The following is a 16,122-nucleotide window of genomic DNA, read 5'->3' on the forward strand; positions in this document are numbered from 1 at the left end:
AATAGTTTTGTAACTAAGTGAGTAGTACATTGCTCATGATTAGTACTAGTTTTGTAATTTGGGAACTGAGTAGTACTTTGTTCCCTATTAGTACTAGATTTGTACCTTATTTGTGTAAATTGGTAACTAAGTGAGTAGTATATTGTGCATGATTAGTACTATTTGTGTAATTTGGGAACTAAGTGAGCAGTACATTGTTCGGGATTAGTACTAGTTCAGTGATTTAGGAAATAAGTGAGTAGTACATTGTTCAAGATTAGTACTACTTATAAATTTGACAAAGTCAGTGGTGCATTTTTCGGGATTAGTACTTGTGCATGATTAGTACTACTTGTGTATATTGTGCATGATTAGTACTATTTGTGTAATTTGCGAACTAAGTGAGCAGTACATTGTTCCTTATAAGTACTAGTCCACTAATTTAGGAAACAAGTGAGTAGTACATTGTTCATGATTAGTACAGTGGTACATTGTTCGGGATTAGTACTCCTTGTGTAACATGGTAACTAAGTGAGTAGTATATTCTGCATGATTAGTACTACTTGTGTATATTGTGCATGATTAGTACTACTTGTGTAAATTGGGAACTAAGTGAGCAGTACATTGTTCCTTATTAGTACTAGTTCAGTAAATTAGGAACTATGTGAGGAGTACATTGTGACCTACATTGTATATTTTAGATGATGGTACTAACGTTCAACGTTTTTTTGTTTCTTGCAATGAATGTCGTAGTGTCAAGCAACTCCACGCCAGGGAAGGTCATGGAACTACCAGCCCCTGTGCCTAAACCCTCAATATTTGCCGCACATTCCAAGGTTCAGGGACCATCATTACCAATAACCTATGATTTTTATGATGAGGATGAATGTATGAGAAGGGCCATTGGAGCAGTGGAACATATGCTTCTACAAACAAATTCCCCAAGCTCCGGTCAACAATTTGAAATAGAGCCCACTAAGAAGAGAAATGATGTGTCTTTAGAAATAGAGCCCAGTAAGAAGAGAAATGCTGCAAGAATGTTGTATGGAAACGGCAAGAAAAGGAAAGTTGAATGCAATGGTGAGTCATATAAGTTCTCACCTGTCAGGAGCGTTGTCAACCTAATCCATTGTCTAATACCATGTACTTGTGTTGCTAGCTGATGACGAAATGATATTTGGTGACGGAGATACGAGTTCAAAACCTGATCGTGAAGACGAATTTATCACACTCCCAGGTAAACGTCAAAAGCCAGACTTTGAAAACAATGATTTAGCTCATAACAACCCTATTATATTGTTGCTTTTGGTGCATTCTATAGATCATAGCAACACTGTTGAGCACCTAGATGTTGTGGAGAAGATGACCGAGCCCACCACTTGCAATGGGGTATTTACGGCTGTACAGTATGACCATGTAACATTAGGTAAAAATGTGGCCCAAAACCCTATGTTCATTGTTTGCAAACTTTTGAGTATGTGAGTTGATACTAATATTGTTTGGAATCCCATTAATTAGGTTTACAAGAGCAGCCTGAATCGGGAACTTCATGGAGCACAAGTGCAGAGTCAGATTCTGGGATTAACCTTTCCACGGAGGCAGATTCTGGAAGCACATCTTCCACACATGAGGATTGTGAGAAAAACGAAGCATTCATATGTGAAGAGCAGCTGGCATGTCCAAACAACAGTATGTCTAAAGAAGCCCATGAGGAGTGTGGAAAGAATATGGCAAGTACTGAAGAGAAGATTGAAGCCCATGAAGAGTCTGGAAAGAATATGGCAAGTACTGAAGAGAAGATTGAAGCCTATGAAGACTCTGGAAAGAATATGGCAAGTACTGAAGAGAAGATTGAAGCTCATGAAGAGTGTGGAAAGAATATGGCAAGTACTGAAGAGAAGACTGAAGCCCATGAAGAGTGTGGAAAGAATATGGCAAGTACTGAAGAGCAGACTGATTGTACTGATAATGTGTTAGTAGTGTCTACTGATAATGTGCTAGTACTGTCTAAAGATTCTGATGAGGAGTATGGAAAGAACATTGCTAGTAATGAAGAGGAGCTTGATTGTACTGAGAATGCCCAAATGGATCGTGGAAAGAACATCGCTTTCCCTGAAGATAAGCCTGATTGTACAGAATCACATGAGGAGCCTGATTGTACAGATAAGCCTGATTGTACACGTAGTCTTAAGAATGAGTTGACAGCCACCGTACAAGAGGAGTTGACCATGACTACTGCCATAGTCCACATACAGGAGTCTAATAAGAACGAGTGTACAGGCATCATTGATGATGATAGGGGAATAAAGATGAGTGATAATTTGACTATCGACAGCACCTTTGTGGATTTGTGTACAAGCATTGCAGTTGCAGAAAACACAGTTGCTCTCTCAAGCTTGCCACCAGTACAAGGTGCCCGCGCATCCACGCCTATCTCTGATGCCTCTGATGATGAAGTGCCACTTAGTCAGCTCATACCTAAAGGCTTTAAGATAAAGAAGAATGTAAAATCTGGCACCAACAACAAGCGCATTACAAGATCGGCCAAGTTACCCTCTAGTGCCTGATTTTCGTCCGATTGTACTTGAACTTTAGCTGTTAGTGATGTCTGAAATACCTCTATTTGGATACCAAAATACTGTTTCAATTGCCAATGTCAAAATTCCACTTCTGTATTTTGTAGAAACAATGGGAATATACTTTTTGATCTAAGTATTCCTCTTTTTACAACGTTTTGTTTCTTTTTTGAGATCATCTCCTGATGAGTTGCCAAGTCTTTGAGTCTGTTGTAGATAAAATGCTTGAAATTCTTCTTAGCTTGCTAGGAAAATTTAGGTTTTCAGGTGTTAATGATGATAAACAGAAAATATCGGGTGTTATTGAAGTATAGACTGTTTCATCAATCCCATTTGGAGGGTAACCAGAATTTGTGCAAATTGTTGAAGCAATGTGGGCCATATTTTGATGATATCATCCCAATGGATGAACTATCCACTAACAGTAGTAAGGAAACACTCCCCTTTTTGAGCTATCACAAATTATTGTTTCAGGAGTTGGATTATTTTGTTAAGGAATTTGAGGCTTCATTGCACATTTGCTTCTTGAAGAATGAACTTACAGTATAAAATCTTACAATATTAAAGTCATAATTTGAATTCAACTTACAGATTTATGTGCCTACAGAGGACACACCAACGGCAATGAATCTAGACTTTATCAAGAAGATATACAATATTTTTACTCATTTTACCATGGCTCTGCAAAACTTCTATGCTCAAATAACATCAGGAAACATGAGCAATATCGGCAATGAAGAAATCCAAGTCTTGTTGACAACAACTAATATATTATGAAAGATAAGTACAAGTGGTTGACAGGCATAAACACTTTAGAAGAAAGATGAAATATATCAATTCATTTGTCAATCATCAAAATTAATAGTGAACTCCAAGTATTGAGAGGGTACAATGTATTGAGAGGGTGACTTTCAAGCATTAAATAGAGAGACCTCCCCTAATATGTGCTCATGAACCTCTTGGGGGACCTTGTAGACAGTGTTGTATCCCTTAACCTTGTGCTTTGCTTGAGTCATATTGAATTTGATCGCAAGAATGGCATCAACGTAGATTATTGCGATGGGTGCTTCTTTTAGTAATGCATATGTGTTCTTGCACTGCGGCAACTTTGCATAATAGTTTCCATACACGACAGACTCACCAACGTTGAAATTGTTGCCCCAGCCATCCCTCACCACTTCTTTCAATAATGTCTTTCCTTGCTTGCACACCACAATGTAGTAGTCTTCTAAATCTTCATTCTGAGGAGATTTGAGCACTGCAAAATGATCTCCAACTTCCAATAAAACTGCCAAGTCTTGATTTTGGTTGTAGTATACAATATCGTTTGAATGCACATCATCTTCAATATCATCTTGTCGTTCAGGCTCAAGCTTCTGCAACTTCCAGGGCTCCACGATTGATAGGTTGATGCATTTATCCCAAGCTTCATCTATACACATGGAACAAAAGCATGATAAACTACGTAGTAACAATTGTGTTGTGTCCTTGCGGCTAAACCCTAACACACAATGGGTGCTGCGTGTGCCTTTCACGGTTTTACAACCATATGATTTAGTTCTATCGACCTCATCAGCGCGAACTTCAACAAACAATCTGTTCTTACCATCATTTGACATCTTCCATGTTAGCCACTGCACAACATCATGTGCATTTTGTAGCTTAGCACCATTATTATCCAACTGCTCACTTGTAAGGGCACGTTTGATCACAGCCCCCGCGCCATCATGCTCTCCTTTTCCATGTCCAGACCCGAAGTAATTCCATTGCATACGAATGTTGAATAAGGAGAAATACCTGCTTTTGTAACTCAGGTTTCCAACAAAATTAGTACTATGTTGTCAATAGAGAGTACTACACTTCCATTAATACTGGCATCCATTTAATACTAACTTAGTATGGATATAACTTAGTACTAACTTAGTCTGGTTTATACTATGAGTACAAGATGAGTACTTTACATCCCCTTGTATAGTACAATGTGTCTATGGAGAACCCTTCACATGGATTAAAACATAATTAGTACAATTCTCTTAAGGACGGACAATACTATAAGTACAAGATGAGTACTTTACATCCTTTTGTAAACACAACATAGTACAGAAGCAACACACAACATAGTACAATGTGTCTATGGAGAACCCTTCACATTGATTAGTCGATACTTAGTACAATTCTTAGTACTAACTTAGTCTGGTTTATACTATGAGTACAAGATGAGTACTTAACATCCTCTTGTATAGTACAATGTGTCTATGGAGAACCCTTCACATGGATTAAAACATAATTAGTACAATTCTCTTAAGGACGGACAATACTATAAGTACAAGATGAGTACTTTACATCCTTTTGTAAACACAACATAGTACAGAACCAACACACAACATACTACAATGTGTCTATGGAGAACCCTTCACATTGATTAATCGATACTTAGTATGGATATAACTTAGTACTAACTTAGTATGGTTTATACTATGAGTAGAAGATGAGTACTTTACATCCTCTTGTATAGTACAATGTGTCTATGGAGAACCCTTCACATGGATTAAAACATACTTAGTACAATGCTCTTAAGGACGGACAATACTATGAGTACAAGATGAGTACTTTACATCCTCCTGTAAACACAACATAGTACAGATACAACACACAACATAGTACAATGTGTCTATGGAGAACCCTTCACATGGATTAAAACATACTTAGTACAATGCTCTTAAGGACGGACAATACTATGAGTACAAGATGAGTACTTTACATCCTCCTGTAAACACAACATAGTACAGATACAACACACAACATAGTACAATGTGTCTATGGAGAACCCTTCACATGGATTAAAACATACTTAGTACAATGCTCTTAAGGACGGACAATACTATGAGTACAAGATGAGTACTTTACATCCTCCTGTAAACACAACATAGTACAGATACAACACACAACATAGTACAATGTGTCTATGGAGAACCCTTCACATGGATTAAAACATAGTACAAACAAAATTAGTATGCATGCATCCATTCACAAGTGCAAGATTCGAATAGTTACAAACATAATTAGTATGCATCCATGTGAATAGTACTGTTTGTTAATAATTACAAACATAATTAGTATGCATGCACTAACACAAGAATTACTTCCTTACACATTGCATGGTAAGTACTAAACATATGGATTAAAAATTACCTGGCGATAAAGTAGAACGATCGTGCCGCCTTAAACTGCGAGGCAGCACCATCAGACCAAACCCAATGACGGTTAAAGGTTACCCCTAGAGAAAATAAATCTGCATGGTGAAGCTTAAAACAATGTTGAACAAATAGTGTATCATGCTTTTTATCATCTGAAATGTAAAATATTGATTTCTTATGTAACTCACCGTCTTGCCTCCAATAGCAAATATGCACAAGTATTGTACATTGATCATTGTACCAATGCATTGATTGAACCTCATTCTGAACTTTAAATGTATAGTTTTCTGCAAAGTCAATAACAGATACGATGACACCCGTTGGTAAGTTATTAATACATTCCTTGAATTGTGAATTTTGCCAATAACTCCGGAAGTTATGTGGAATGAACTCCCCAAGTTGTTTCTTAAATTCTGAGACAAGGGTAGCAGCACATGTCTCCTTATATACTTCCTTGATACGCTTAGTTACAACTCCCTTGCCAATATTTTCAGTCACATACTCTAAATATTTCCATTTCACGATATGACTGTTTCCCAAATCAAGCTCCTGCATACAAAATAATGGTAGCGGACAAACCTTACATGTTCTTAATAGACATGTACGACGATGCCACTCACATGATGGTTCTTTTTCACAAACACAAGACCTCCATAGCTCAGAAACAGATGCATAAGTCATGTTTCGTGCATTACACCTATTATCCTCCCCATTTGGTCTACATATCTCACAAGTGCAGACACATAATTCCCCGTGTATACCCTTACAATCAGTACGCATTGCATTCACGGCTAGCCTTAACATGTCCATCTTCACATGGTACACACAACAACATGTATTCCTCTCATTTAATTTTCTAACATAAAATGGTTTCAAACCTTGGAACTTGCGGAATCCAACAGTCAAGCTTGGATGTTGATCTTTAAAGTTCATGTACAATTCAGCCTACATCAACCAATATATATAGCAAACATTAATATACAGTTGGTCAAAACACAAAGTTATGGAATGTGAAATGATATAAAAAAATGGAATACCTCTGTCATCTCCAAGAAGTGTCTAGGGTGAATCTGGTACTTACCCTGACTTATTCGTTGTCTACACACGTCCTTCTTATTTGGTGAGACACGCGTATTTTTGGCCCAAAATGAATCCACTTTCTCAATAATCTCTTGAGATAAGGCATCACATCGTCGTCTACGTCCCAACCCCATCCACTTGAATTTGTTTGAGTGTATATTTTGGCGATGTTTCCTCAAGTTCCTTCTTTGAATACCCAGGGCTAAGGCAACTTTAGTATCACTATATTTTTTTCCTCTCGCACCGTTCACAACCATGTGTAGGGCTGCCCTCTTTGCAGCAAGTTTGTCTAAGCTCTCTACACCTTTCACTAAGTCTAGGGATGACTTCATAGACTCTACAATCTCTTCTGAAACACATTGGTCCCTAAATTTTATTCTCTCCATGTCTTCATTCAAACTTTGATGGTGTAACACTCTACAGATAATATCCCTACGATCCTCTTCACTAAATCTCTTTGTTATTTCTACCAAATAACGGACTATGTGAAGAACCACTCGTCTCTTAGTCCTTTCAGATATGCATGAGTTACTTGACAACTCACTCTCGTTAGGAACCCCCATTCGGTCACTAGATTTATCCGCAAAAATTAAGTGGCTTGCAAAAGTAGTTAATGTTATATAGACTCAACCAAGAAAACACAGTCAAATGTTTTTAAATGTGGCCTGCAAAGTGAAAGATATTTCGTTTCAAACATTAGAATTACATATCAAATATGACAATTGTCAGTTCTAAAATTTTTGTACTGAAATATGAAGAAATGTAACATTTTAGTACTGAAAATAAAAAAAACGGTTTGGTGAAAGGAACCTCCAATGGTGGACGGAGCGTTGGATATGCCGCCTCGATTTGGTGGAAGGAACCTCCAATGCCGCCTCGATTTGGTGGAAAAAGCCACAAATCACCACGACACCAAATCAAATGTTTTTAAATGTGGCCTGCAAAGTGAAAGATATTTCGTTTCAAACATTAGAATTACATATCAAATATGACAATTGTCAGTTCTAAAATTTTTGTACTGAAATATGAAGAAATGTAACATTTTAGTACTGAAAATAAAAAAAACGGATGGAAGGAACCTCGAATGGATGGAGGGGGCGTTGGATATGCCGCCTCGATTTGGTGGAAGGAACCTCCAATGGTGGACGGAGCGTTGGATATGCCGCCTCGATTTGGCGGAAGGAACCTCCAATGCCGCCTCGATTTGGTGGAAAAAGCCACAAATCACCACGACACCAACTTCAATGGATGGATGTAAGAAAGTCGTTGTCGAAGAAGTCACTATTGGCTGCTACCAACAGTCTCTGTACCTCGACCTAAACCCTAACAAAAACAGAAACCCTAAAAAAATCAGAAATCCTCAACTTAAACGCTCAAAACAGACATGGATGTCTGAGATTTAGATTGGAGGAAATCAGAAACTGAACATGGATCTGTGATGAAAAGCTCAGAGGGATAGAGGAAGAGGAGTATGAGGGGAACCGCCAAAACGACGTGAGGGGAAGCGCCAAAATCGACGTGAGGGGAAAATAGCCCCCAAAATGGAATGAACATCTCCTCACCTGTTCCCCCCACTCCTTCTACAATAAATGACACTTGTACTACAGTCACCCCACTCTCCAAAATCGATTTTCTTTTTCTCTGATTTTTTTTTTTTGAATTATTCATACTAACAGTACTAAAAGTACTGACAATTTTTGTGGCCAAAAACAGTACTTTTCTGGTACACCGTAGCGTGCTTCTACCCCTCTAAGATTGGGGGAGTATGTGTAGGCACATGTAAAAATTAGGATCTATTTACTAAGGATGGCAATGGGATATCTAAAAATATCCACTTCATTAATGGAAGGAAATCTCCCATTTTTGACACACATTGCCCTAATGAGTGCGTGTTCACACATAGAAGGTGTGGGATTAAATTTGTTAACCCGACACACCCCTTCAAACTCAATAGTGGATGACAAGCTTGGTTTTCCTTCACTCACCATGAAAATTGGTGGGTCAAGGGGTTGTAAGCCAAGCATTGTCGATATTTGTTTGAGTTTGTCGAGTGTAAGAGATTTGTTGCAAGCTATGTGCAAGTCAATGTTCATGGAGGTGTCCCACCATAATGTTTTGCCTAAAGAGAATTTCTAGCAATCCTAGTGTGTCAAAGTGACCTAAGCATTGATCCATAACAACCTCTGATCGATGGCTTGTCCTTGTTAATTCAAACCCAAGCAACAAATAAATTGTGCATAAACCGATCTACGCCATTATGGTTGTGCACCTTATTATATTCCTATATATAAGAGCAAATCAATTGTGCGATTAGTAGGTGGAGATGAGTTCCCAAGATCCTCCATGGGGTCGTGTTCACTTTTAATGAGTTGTTAACTTGTTAACTAGTGCATTGCAAGACTTTCATTTCAAAGTCCTAGTTTTGCCCAATGACTCTACTCCTAAAACGTTTTTTTCATTGATTGGAATTACTTAGTAACTAAAGCAAAGCATCATCATAGGTAGTTTCTCATTGAGTGTTAATTTGTGAGACTTGTATTAGGCATCCTTCTCTATTTGTATTATCAATTATGAAGGAACGTGTTGAACAATTTCACAACAATCTTATGACATGCGAGGAGCTTAGCCATGTACTTGGAAGTTATGTTTAATGTCCATCCTCAATCCTGGAACTCCGTGGGAGAGGCGAATTCATTCCATGTGCTTGAAAGCTATTGCTTTTTGGTTGAAAATTAAGTACTCAATGCATTCTATGTGTGTGTGTGTGTGTGTGTGTGTGTGTGTCTCTCTCTCTCTCTCTCTCTCTCTCCCCACCCTTTTGTGTGTGTGTGTGTCTAAGGAGCTTATAGGGCAAGAAGACAACCAACTTAGGAGTAATGTAGCAAACTAGAGTGTCCCACTCTATCATCATCAACTACAACTTGTGCCCCTTAGAGATTTGAAAAACAAGCAAATGGTTCATCCAAAAAAGCAGCAAACAAATAAACAAGCATATATGTCATACATAGACAGAAAGAGTAAACTGGATTAGGACAAAAGGGAGTAGTCACAACGTGAATGAGTAAAACAGACACATTTTGGGTTAAGATGCCAGAGAGGATATGGACTCAAAAAAGAAGAAGAAGAAGAAGAAGAAGAAGAAGAAGAACAGGGGAGCTAACTAACTAAAGCAGAAAGACGGGAAATGTGTTACAAAATGGATCTAGACGGGTAGTAGGTAAGACTATCTATCGGATAGGATAGGGATTTGGATAGGGATATAGGGATATGGATAGAGCAGACAAAAGAGTGGATTAGGAATTGATAGAGATGTATGGTCACAATCCATGGTTTGTTAGGGTATATGGTTTAATGTGAAGACGACAACAAATTCAATGGAGTGAGAAGAGCCCAAAGAAGAAGAAGAAGAAGAAGAAAAGGAGATCACACCATAGAGATGGGGCCAGAGGGGAAAGAGCTAAGAAGAAGAAGAAGAAGCCCATCCATGGCTTCACACACACACACACACACACACACACAGAGTCTCAGAGAAAAAGACAAACCATAAAACAGATGCTCACACAAAAAATGGGGGCCCAATCTTTTCTGTGTTTTTTTGTTGATTGATTTTCTCATATTATTTTTATTTTTATTGTTCATGTTAATGATATGTATAATGTATGTATCTCTACCCTTCTGTTATTTGTTTTGCTGTACGAATTGATGCTTTTTTGGCGGGAAATCGTACCACGGATTGACTTTTTCCAAGCCCTCGAAAAGTCAATTCTTCCATTAGTTTATATCATATGCACACATTTTGTATTCCATTCTCTTCTTCTTCTTCTTCTTCTTCTTCCGAAGCTCAGGAACACTAAATAAAACAATAAAACAGAGTAAATAGCATTCCTCCCAGTCTCGTCCTAATCCGTCTCTTCATTTCATCCTTAATCATCCATCGCCTCCTTAATCACCCCCTGATTGTACCATCCCACCTTCCAATCATTCATTCTTCACTAAATTGCACATTAAACCCCTTCTCTCAAGTATACATATTATTCCAATCCTCTAATTAGGGCACACCATCCCATTGATGGCTACTAATCACCTCCATTAATTAGTAGTCACACAACCCATTGTCGCTTACTTGGAGCATACTAAAATACCCGTCCATCGGTTTAAGCCGAATCCATTAACCTCCCCCCACTCAATAATAATCATCATCTCTAAAGATTTGTCCCATAATTACTAATAGAAATGGCAGGGGATGGCGATAGTCGATGCCATTCATCGTTTCCACGATGCCGATCAACCACACCTCACGCATCGCCCTGGCCTGCTAATTACAGCCTTTGCAATCGGTTAACGAGATGCATATCGCGATCGAGATCATGTTTATTACATCGTCCGAAGCAAGGGGGTGCGAATTATCTAAGAGATCCTCCGAAAGGGTACTTGCCGATTTGCATAGGAGTACATAACTACCGCGTAAATGATGGAGGCGGGGGAAAATGTAACGAAGAAGGCGAGAAGTGTCGGGAGGGTATGTGTTGTCGTGGGTCACAATGTAAGGGGCAGATTGAGTGTGGGTCCAATGGCACCGTGAGAAGGTACCTGGTGAAGGTAGGGCAGCTCAACCATCCCGTAATCGCGAGCCTTCTACGCAGGACTGCGGAAGAGTTCGGGTACTCGCGCCATGGTGCCCTACAACTCTTCTGTGACCCTCAAACCCTCGATGACATACTCCGCCTTCTAGCCATCGAGCCTACACTACGACGAAGACGAATGCGACATGCCTCGGGCTTGATTCACCTCCTCCATTAAATTATACATGTTCCTCCACTGTTACTGTTGTATCATCACTCTATTCCCTGCAGAAAATCATTGAACACCACCTCATTCATGATCTTGGTGGACATATTGGATGTTTAATCCCTCTAGTGCCATGGGGGGAGTGTCAAAGACTTGTCAAAAGTGGTTTGTTTTATGTGTGTATTGGGTCTCTAGTCCATGTCTCTCTTATTAGTGGGGAATTGATGTCTTTCCTTAAGTTCATGCCTCTTTATCATACTGGGAAGTATGCCCAACTATGTCATGTCAACCGCTAATCCATATAAATTAGTATCGCGATGGGCTTGACACCCTATTCATACTTAGTCTAGGGTTTCGATCACCACCAATGCTTAATTATTTTCCCTTTCTCGTGTCGGGGGTTTAACAATGTAAATTTCCCACTTCTAGGGTTTCGCCAAATCTTGATCTCATGTTGTAATGCTAGAGTTTATTTAATGTTATAAGGGGCTTTCTTCTTTGGTTACGGTTTGTAGAATTACTTGGTCACATTCTCCATAACGTATCGAGATTCCCTACCTTGTGAACATTCTGTATCAATCCATATAAACTCATATAGTTTGGCATCACCTTTGTCAAGGTTTGTCGTTATCATTTATCGACTTGCTTTATAATTATACATGTACAAATAGTTTTGATCATAAAAAGTTATGTTTGATTCACATTGTAATTGAAAAGCCCTTGTCATATTAAAGCCTTGGCTCCGCTACCTTACATATGTTGGTTAACTACTTACAATAAGACTAGTAATGTTGATACAAACAAGCCTTATAATAATATTACTGTCACAACATAGTTCCCCAAGTGTAAACCCTACTTTGCAAGAGATTGTTTGCTTTATAGTTCCACTTAATTTATAAAGGTTGTTGATGAAATGTACGCGCATGGTGCTAGCATATAAAGGAAACTTCCACACGATTACATGCCAACCTCAAATTCATTTATGTTAGTTAAGCACTTGGAGCAAATTCATTACTTCGACATTGGCATGGTCATTCAAAAAATACTTCACATTTTGATGTGATGTATTGATGAATATGCAACTTCAACTCAAATATCATTCATGCTTATCTCATTGCTAATTGTTTATATGGAACCTCACTTAAAACTGTTAAATATTTTAACGCTTCTAGTGGATTATTTCATACTTGACTAGTCATTTTGTCGTCATGCAAAACATATAGGCCATAAAGGTGATGTAATTCCAGGACACTTAAATCGTTTCTTGTCGATTTTGTTTTTTGTGTATTCCTCCATATAACAGAATGTTAATATACTTTGGTTCAATGTAGTTCCCTATCACGATAATATCAGAGTTTGTCAGAGTTATGGTTATTGTGTGAATATTTTTGCACGCAAAATGTGATCAATGATTATGTTGAATGGTAATCCATCCACGTGTGCCATTTATGTTTGTGATTTACAAAGTACCATGGCATGGTGCAAGAAGTTGAATGCAAAGATTGTGAGCGAAGGATGGGATGAGATATTCTAATTTAATTCACCATTTAAAGGGAAAGGATCAAGAGTTTTGTCTTATTATTCTATTTAAAATTTTGTTTACTTCCATTGGTTGGAGAGGGTCAATCAAATGCAAGATACATGCACTTAGACATGTTGGAATATGAACTTATCTAGAAGCTTTCAATATTTTAGGCCACTTGTTCTAAATAATACATTAGTGATGCCTCCTTCAATCAAAGTACTACTAATTTTAATAATATTGCTATGCTTATCGCATGTCTTGATCCTTCTATCATCATCATTATGTATCTACAAACCCAATTATTCCTTACGTTTTATGGATACCTTCAAGATATTACACTGGATTCCAATTGCATGGTGCCTATATCAAATTGTTTAAAAAACAATGGGGATTGTTCCATGTGGTTGTAATGTTTGGTATTATTCAAAGGTATTACACTGTATTCCAATTGTGTGGTGCCTATATCAAAGTGTTTCAAAAACAATGGGGATTGTTCCATGTGGTTGTAATGTTTGGTACCAACCTCACAAGGATGTCTTCGCAATAGGAAACATATAACACTATGAAAAATGTGTGGGAATGATGTAGAGTTACCAAGAGTTTGTTGTGCATGTGATATATAACATTGTCCTCTTACAATATCTTTTCCTTGAGTTGAGGCTTAATTTGACCTATTAGCTCGTGCTACTACAATGGGTATCTCGAATTGCTTTTCTAGTTTGGTGCTATTCCCTCTAAATCTATCTTTATTATTTTTGAGGTACACGTGGCAATCCACACAATAGCACTCAGATTTTCTAATGTTTGACATCCACATGTATTGGTACCCTTGGTATCCAACTTGTTGTCCATATATTTAGTATATATGTGGCATATTCTAGCATTGCATTATGTCATAAGTAATGAATTGTGTGCAATCATTCTAGCTAAGGCTCGATTGAGCTTTTGGATGTTTAGATTTTTAATGATCTTGTTTGAGTCAACTTCTTTTGTCTTACTTAGTTCTTTGGATAGCCTAAGTGGTTCAATTTCACCATAGAATTTTTGCTTGGGATTCCATTGTTTTGAAGGATTTTAGCTTGCTCCCATCTTCCAATGATTGGCCTTGTCTTACCTTGACTTGACATTAACAATTAAGGAACACCTTGCACAACCCACATTAATAGACCAAAGGACAAAATAGGTTTACTTTTATAATCCTCGATCATTGCAACTTGATTGATGATGCATGCATATTCACAAGAATGGTATTCATTAATCTATGGTACACGAGGGATGTTGACGATTTATAAGTCAAGGCAACTTGAAGATAGATATATTTCTTTTTAACGTCCACGGGAGATGGGTTCGAGCCCATGGCGGGGATCGAACTCTAAAGTTAGAGATAATTTTTAATTGAGAATTTGTAGAGTGGTGTCATTGAGGGTCCACTCAATCTACTATTGGCAACAAGTAATGTCTATGGTGAGGGCCAAAGGCTATCATGGCCGGCCGCTTGTGATGCCTCAAATCCAAGAATAGTTACACATCCCGATATGTAAGGGAGGAGAGTTGGCTCACATGTAGATATATAAGGTAGACATAGTTTATTTATAAGTAATAATTGTGAGTTATTCATATTCTTTGATGGGCTTCATTCTCGCTCTCTCCCTTGTTAGAACTTAGAAGTAGGAAACCCTTCCACCACTCTTAAGACTTATTCTAATTCTCTCCCTTCAATTACATTCTTCTCTTTAGCAACAAGCACCCTTGTTCTTTTGTAGCATATCTAATGTTGCCTTATATTATAGCTATATATCACTATATCCAACCAACCATTATGTTATTTCCCTAATCTATACGGTCCCTAGATAATTTTAGGCAGCTAGGCTACTTCACATTAGTCCCGTCGAAGACCAACATGAATTCGTTATCATTTATAATCAAATGTTTTTTACAGACTTATGACTACATATTATGCATACCAACGTCACCAAAAATGGCCAAGTATTTATCGGTTTCTTGTATGCCCCAATATATTAAGATCTAGAGTGTGATACTAACATTGTTGACCTTAGCGACGAGATGCAATGACATCATCTTCCATAAGCTCATTATCTAGTTTTTGAACCTATTTGACACATCACGAAGCTCTTGTAAATGTCATTGTATAGAGCATAGTAGGGTTATGACCAAACCATGTTGGGAATCCAACTTATCTCAAAGTCAAATTATTTTGTGACTACCCTAGTGACACAAATCTTGTGTGATTTGCTAAGATGTCAATGATAGGAAACAACATGTTTATTACATGAAGGGATTGCCTTGCAAGGACATGGGGCAACCAATGAAATTACGTTTCAAGATTGTACTGACCATATCACGATGCCGAATTTCAAGTTGAAGTAGTCAATGAAGTGAATTTGCAATGATTGTTTGCAATTGAATTTGCAAAATGACTTTGATAAGTGCTAAATCATTGACCTTAAGTGAGTACTTCTCCAACAAGTTTCCTCTTCTTCTTCCTTTTCTACCCCAATCTTTATTGTCAGTCTCGGATTCTATTATTGAATTGTTTCACAAACGTTTTAATTTATGATTTATCAACCATTAAACAAGGTAGAAGAAAGCCATCATTCAGCTTCTGCAGTGGCATAAATATATTTTAAACGGTTGGTTATGTAGCATAACCAATATCTTGTTCCCTAAAAATGTGTGAAATAAGATTTAGTGAAGGTTAAGCAAACCGTCCTTTAGATAGAACCAAAATAAATAAATCTTAAGGCAAAGGTTTGCATTCCAGAAAGCATACATCAAACTGAGGTACAAGTCATCAGTGAAAATGGAAAGATAACCATTTAAGAAACTGAGCATCTTGCAATAACAATTTACTTGACATCCAATAATCCTAGTATAAAAAGCATTACAAGAATGTCTCCAACTTAACCGAGATTGATTAATTCACACCCAGTAGTTTGAGAAAATTGATGCAACCTTA

At 37.8% G+C, this 16,122-nt stretch overlaps 1 protein-coding gene across 1 annotated transcript; it reads right to left on the minus strand.

Annotated features, from left to right (window-relative positions):
• Nucleotides 1-3,220: 3,220 nt before the first annotated feature.
• LOC147863824 (uncharacterized) lies at nucleotides 3,221-7,395 on the minus strand. The gene is made up of 3 exons (XM_087319311.1): nucleotides 6,790-7,395; nucleotides 5,748-6,697; nucleotides 3,221-3,236 (listed from the first exon to the last, which is right to left on the minus strand). Exons 1-3 carry the CDS (start codon nucleotides 7,393-7,395, stop codon nucleotides 3,221-3,223), a joined length of 1,572 nt encoding a protein of 523 aa, XP_087175437.1.
• Nucleotides 7,396-16,122: the final 8,727 nt, after the last annotated feature.

Source organism: Azolla caroliniana, unplaced genomic scaffold (genome assembly GCF_043228905.1).
Source record: "Azolla caroliniana isolate FFs.n. ecotype wild unplaced genomic scaffold, voAzoCaro1.0.p SCAF_5, whole genome shotgun sequence".
Lineage (NCBI taxonomy): Eukaryota > Viridiplantae > Streptophyta > Polypodiopsida > Salviniales > Salviniaceae > Azolla > Azolla caroliniana.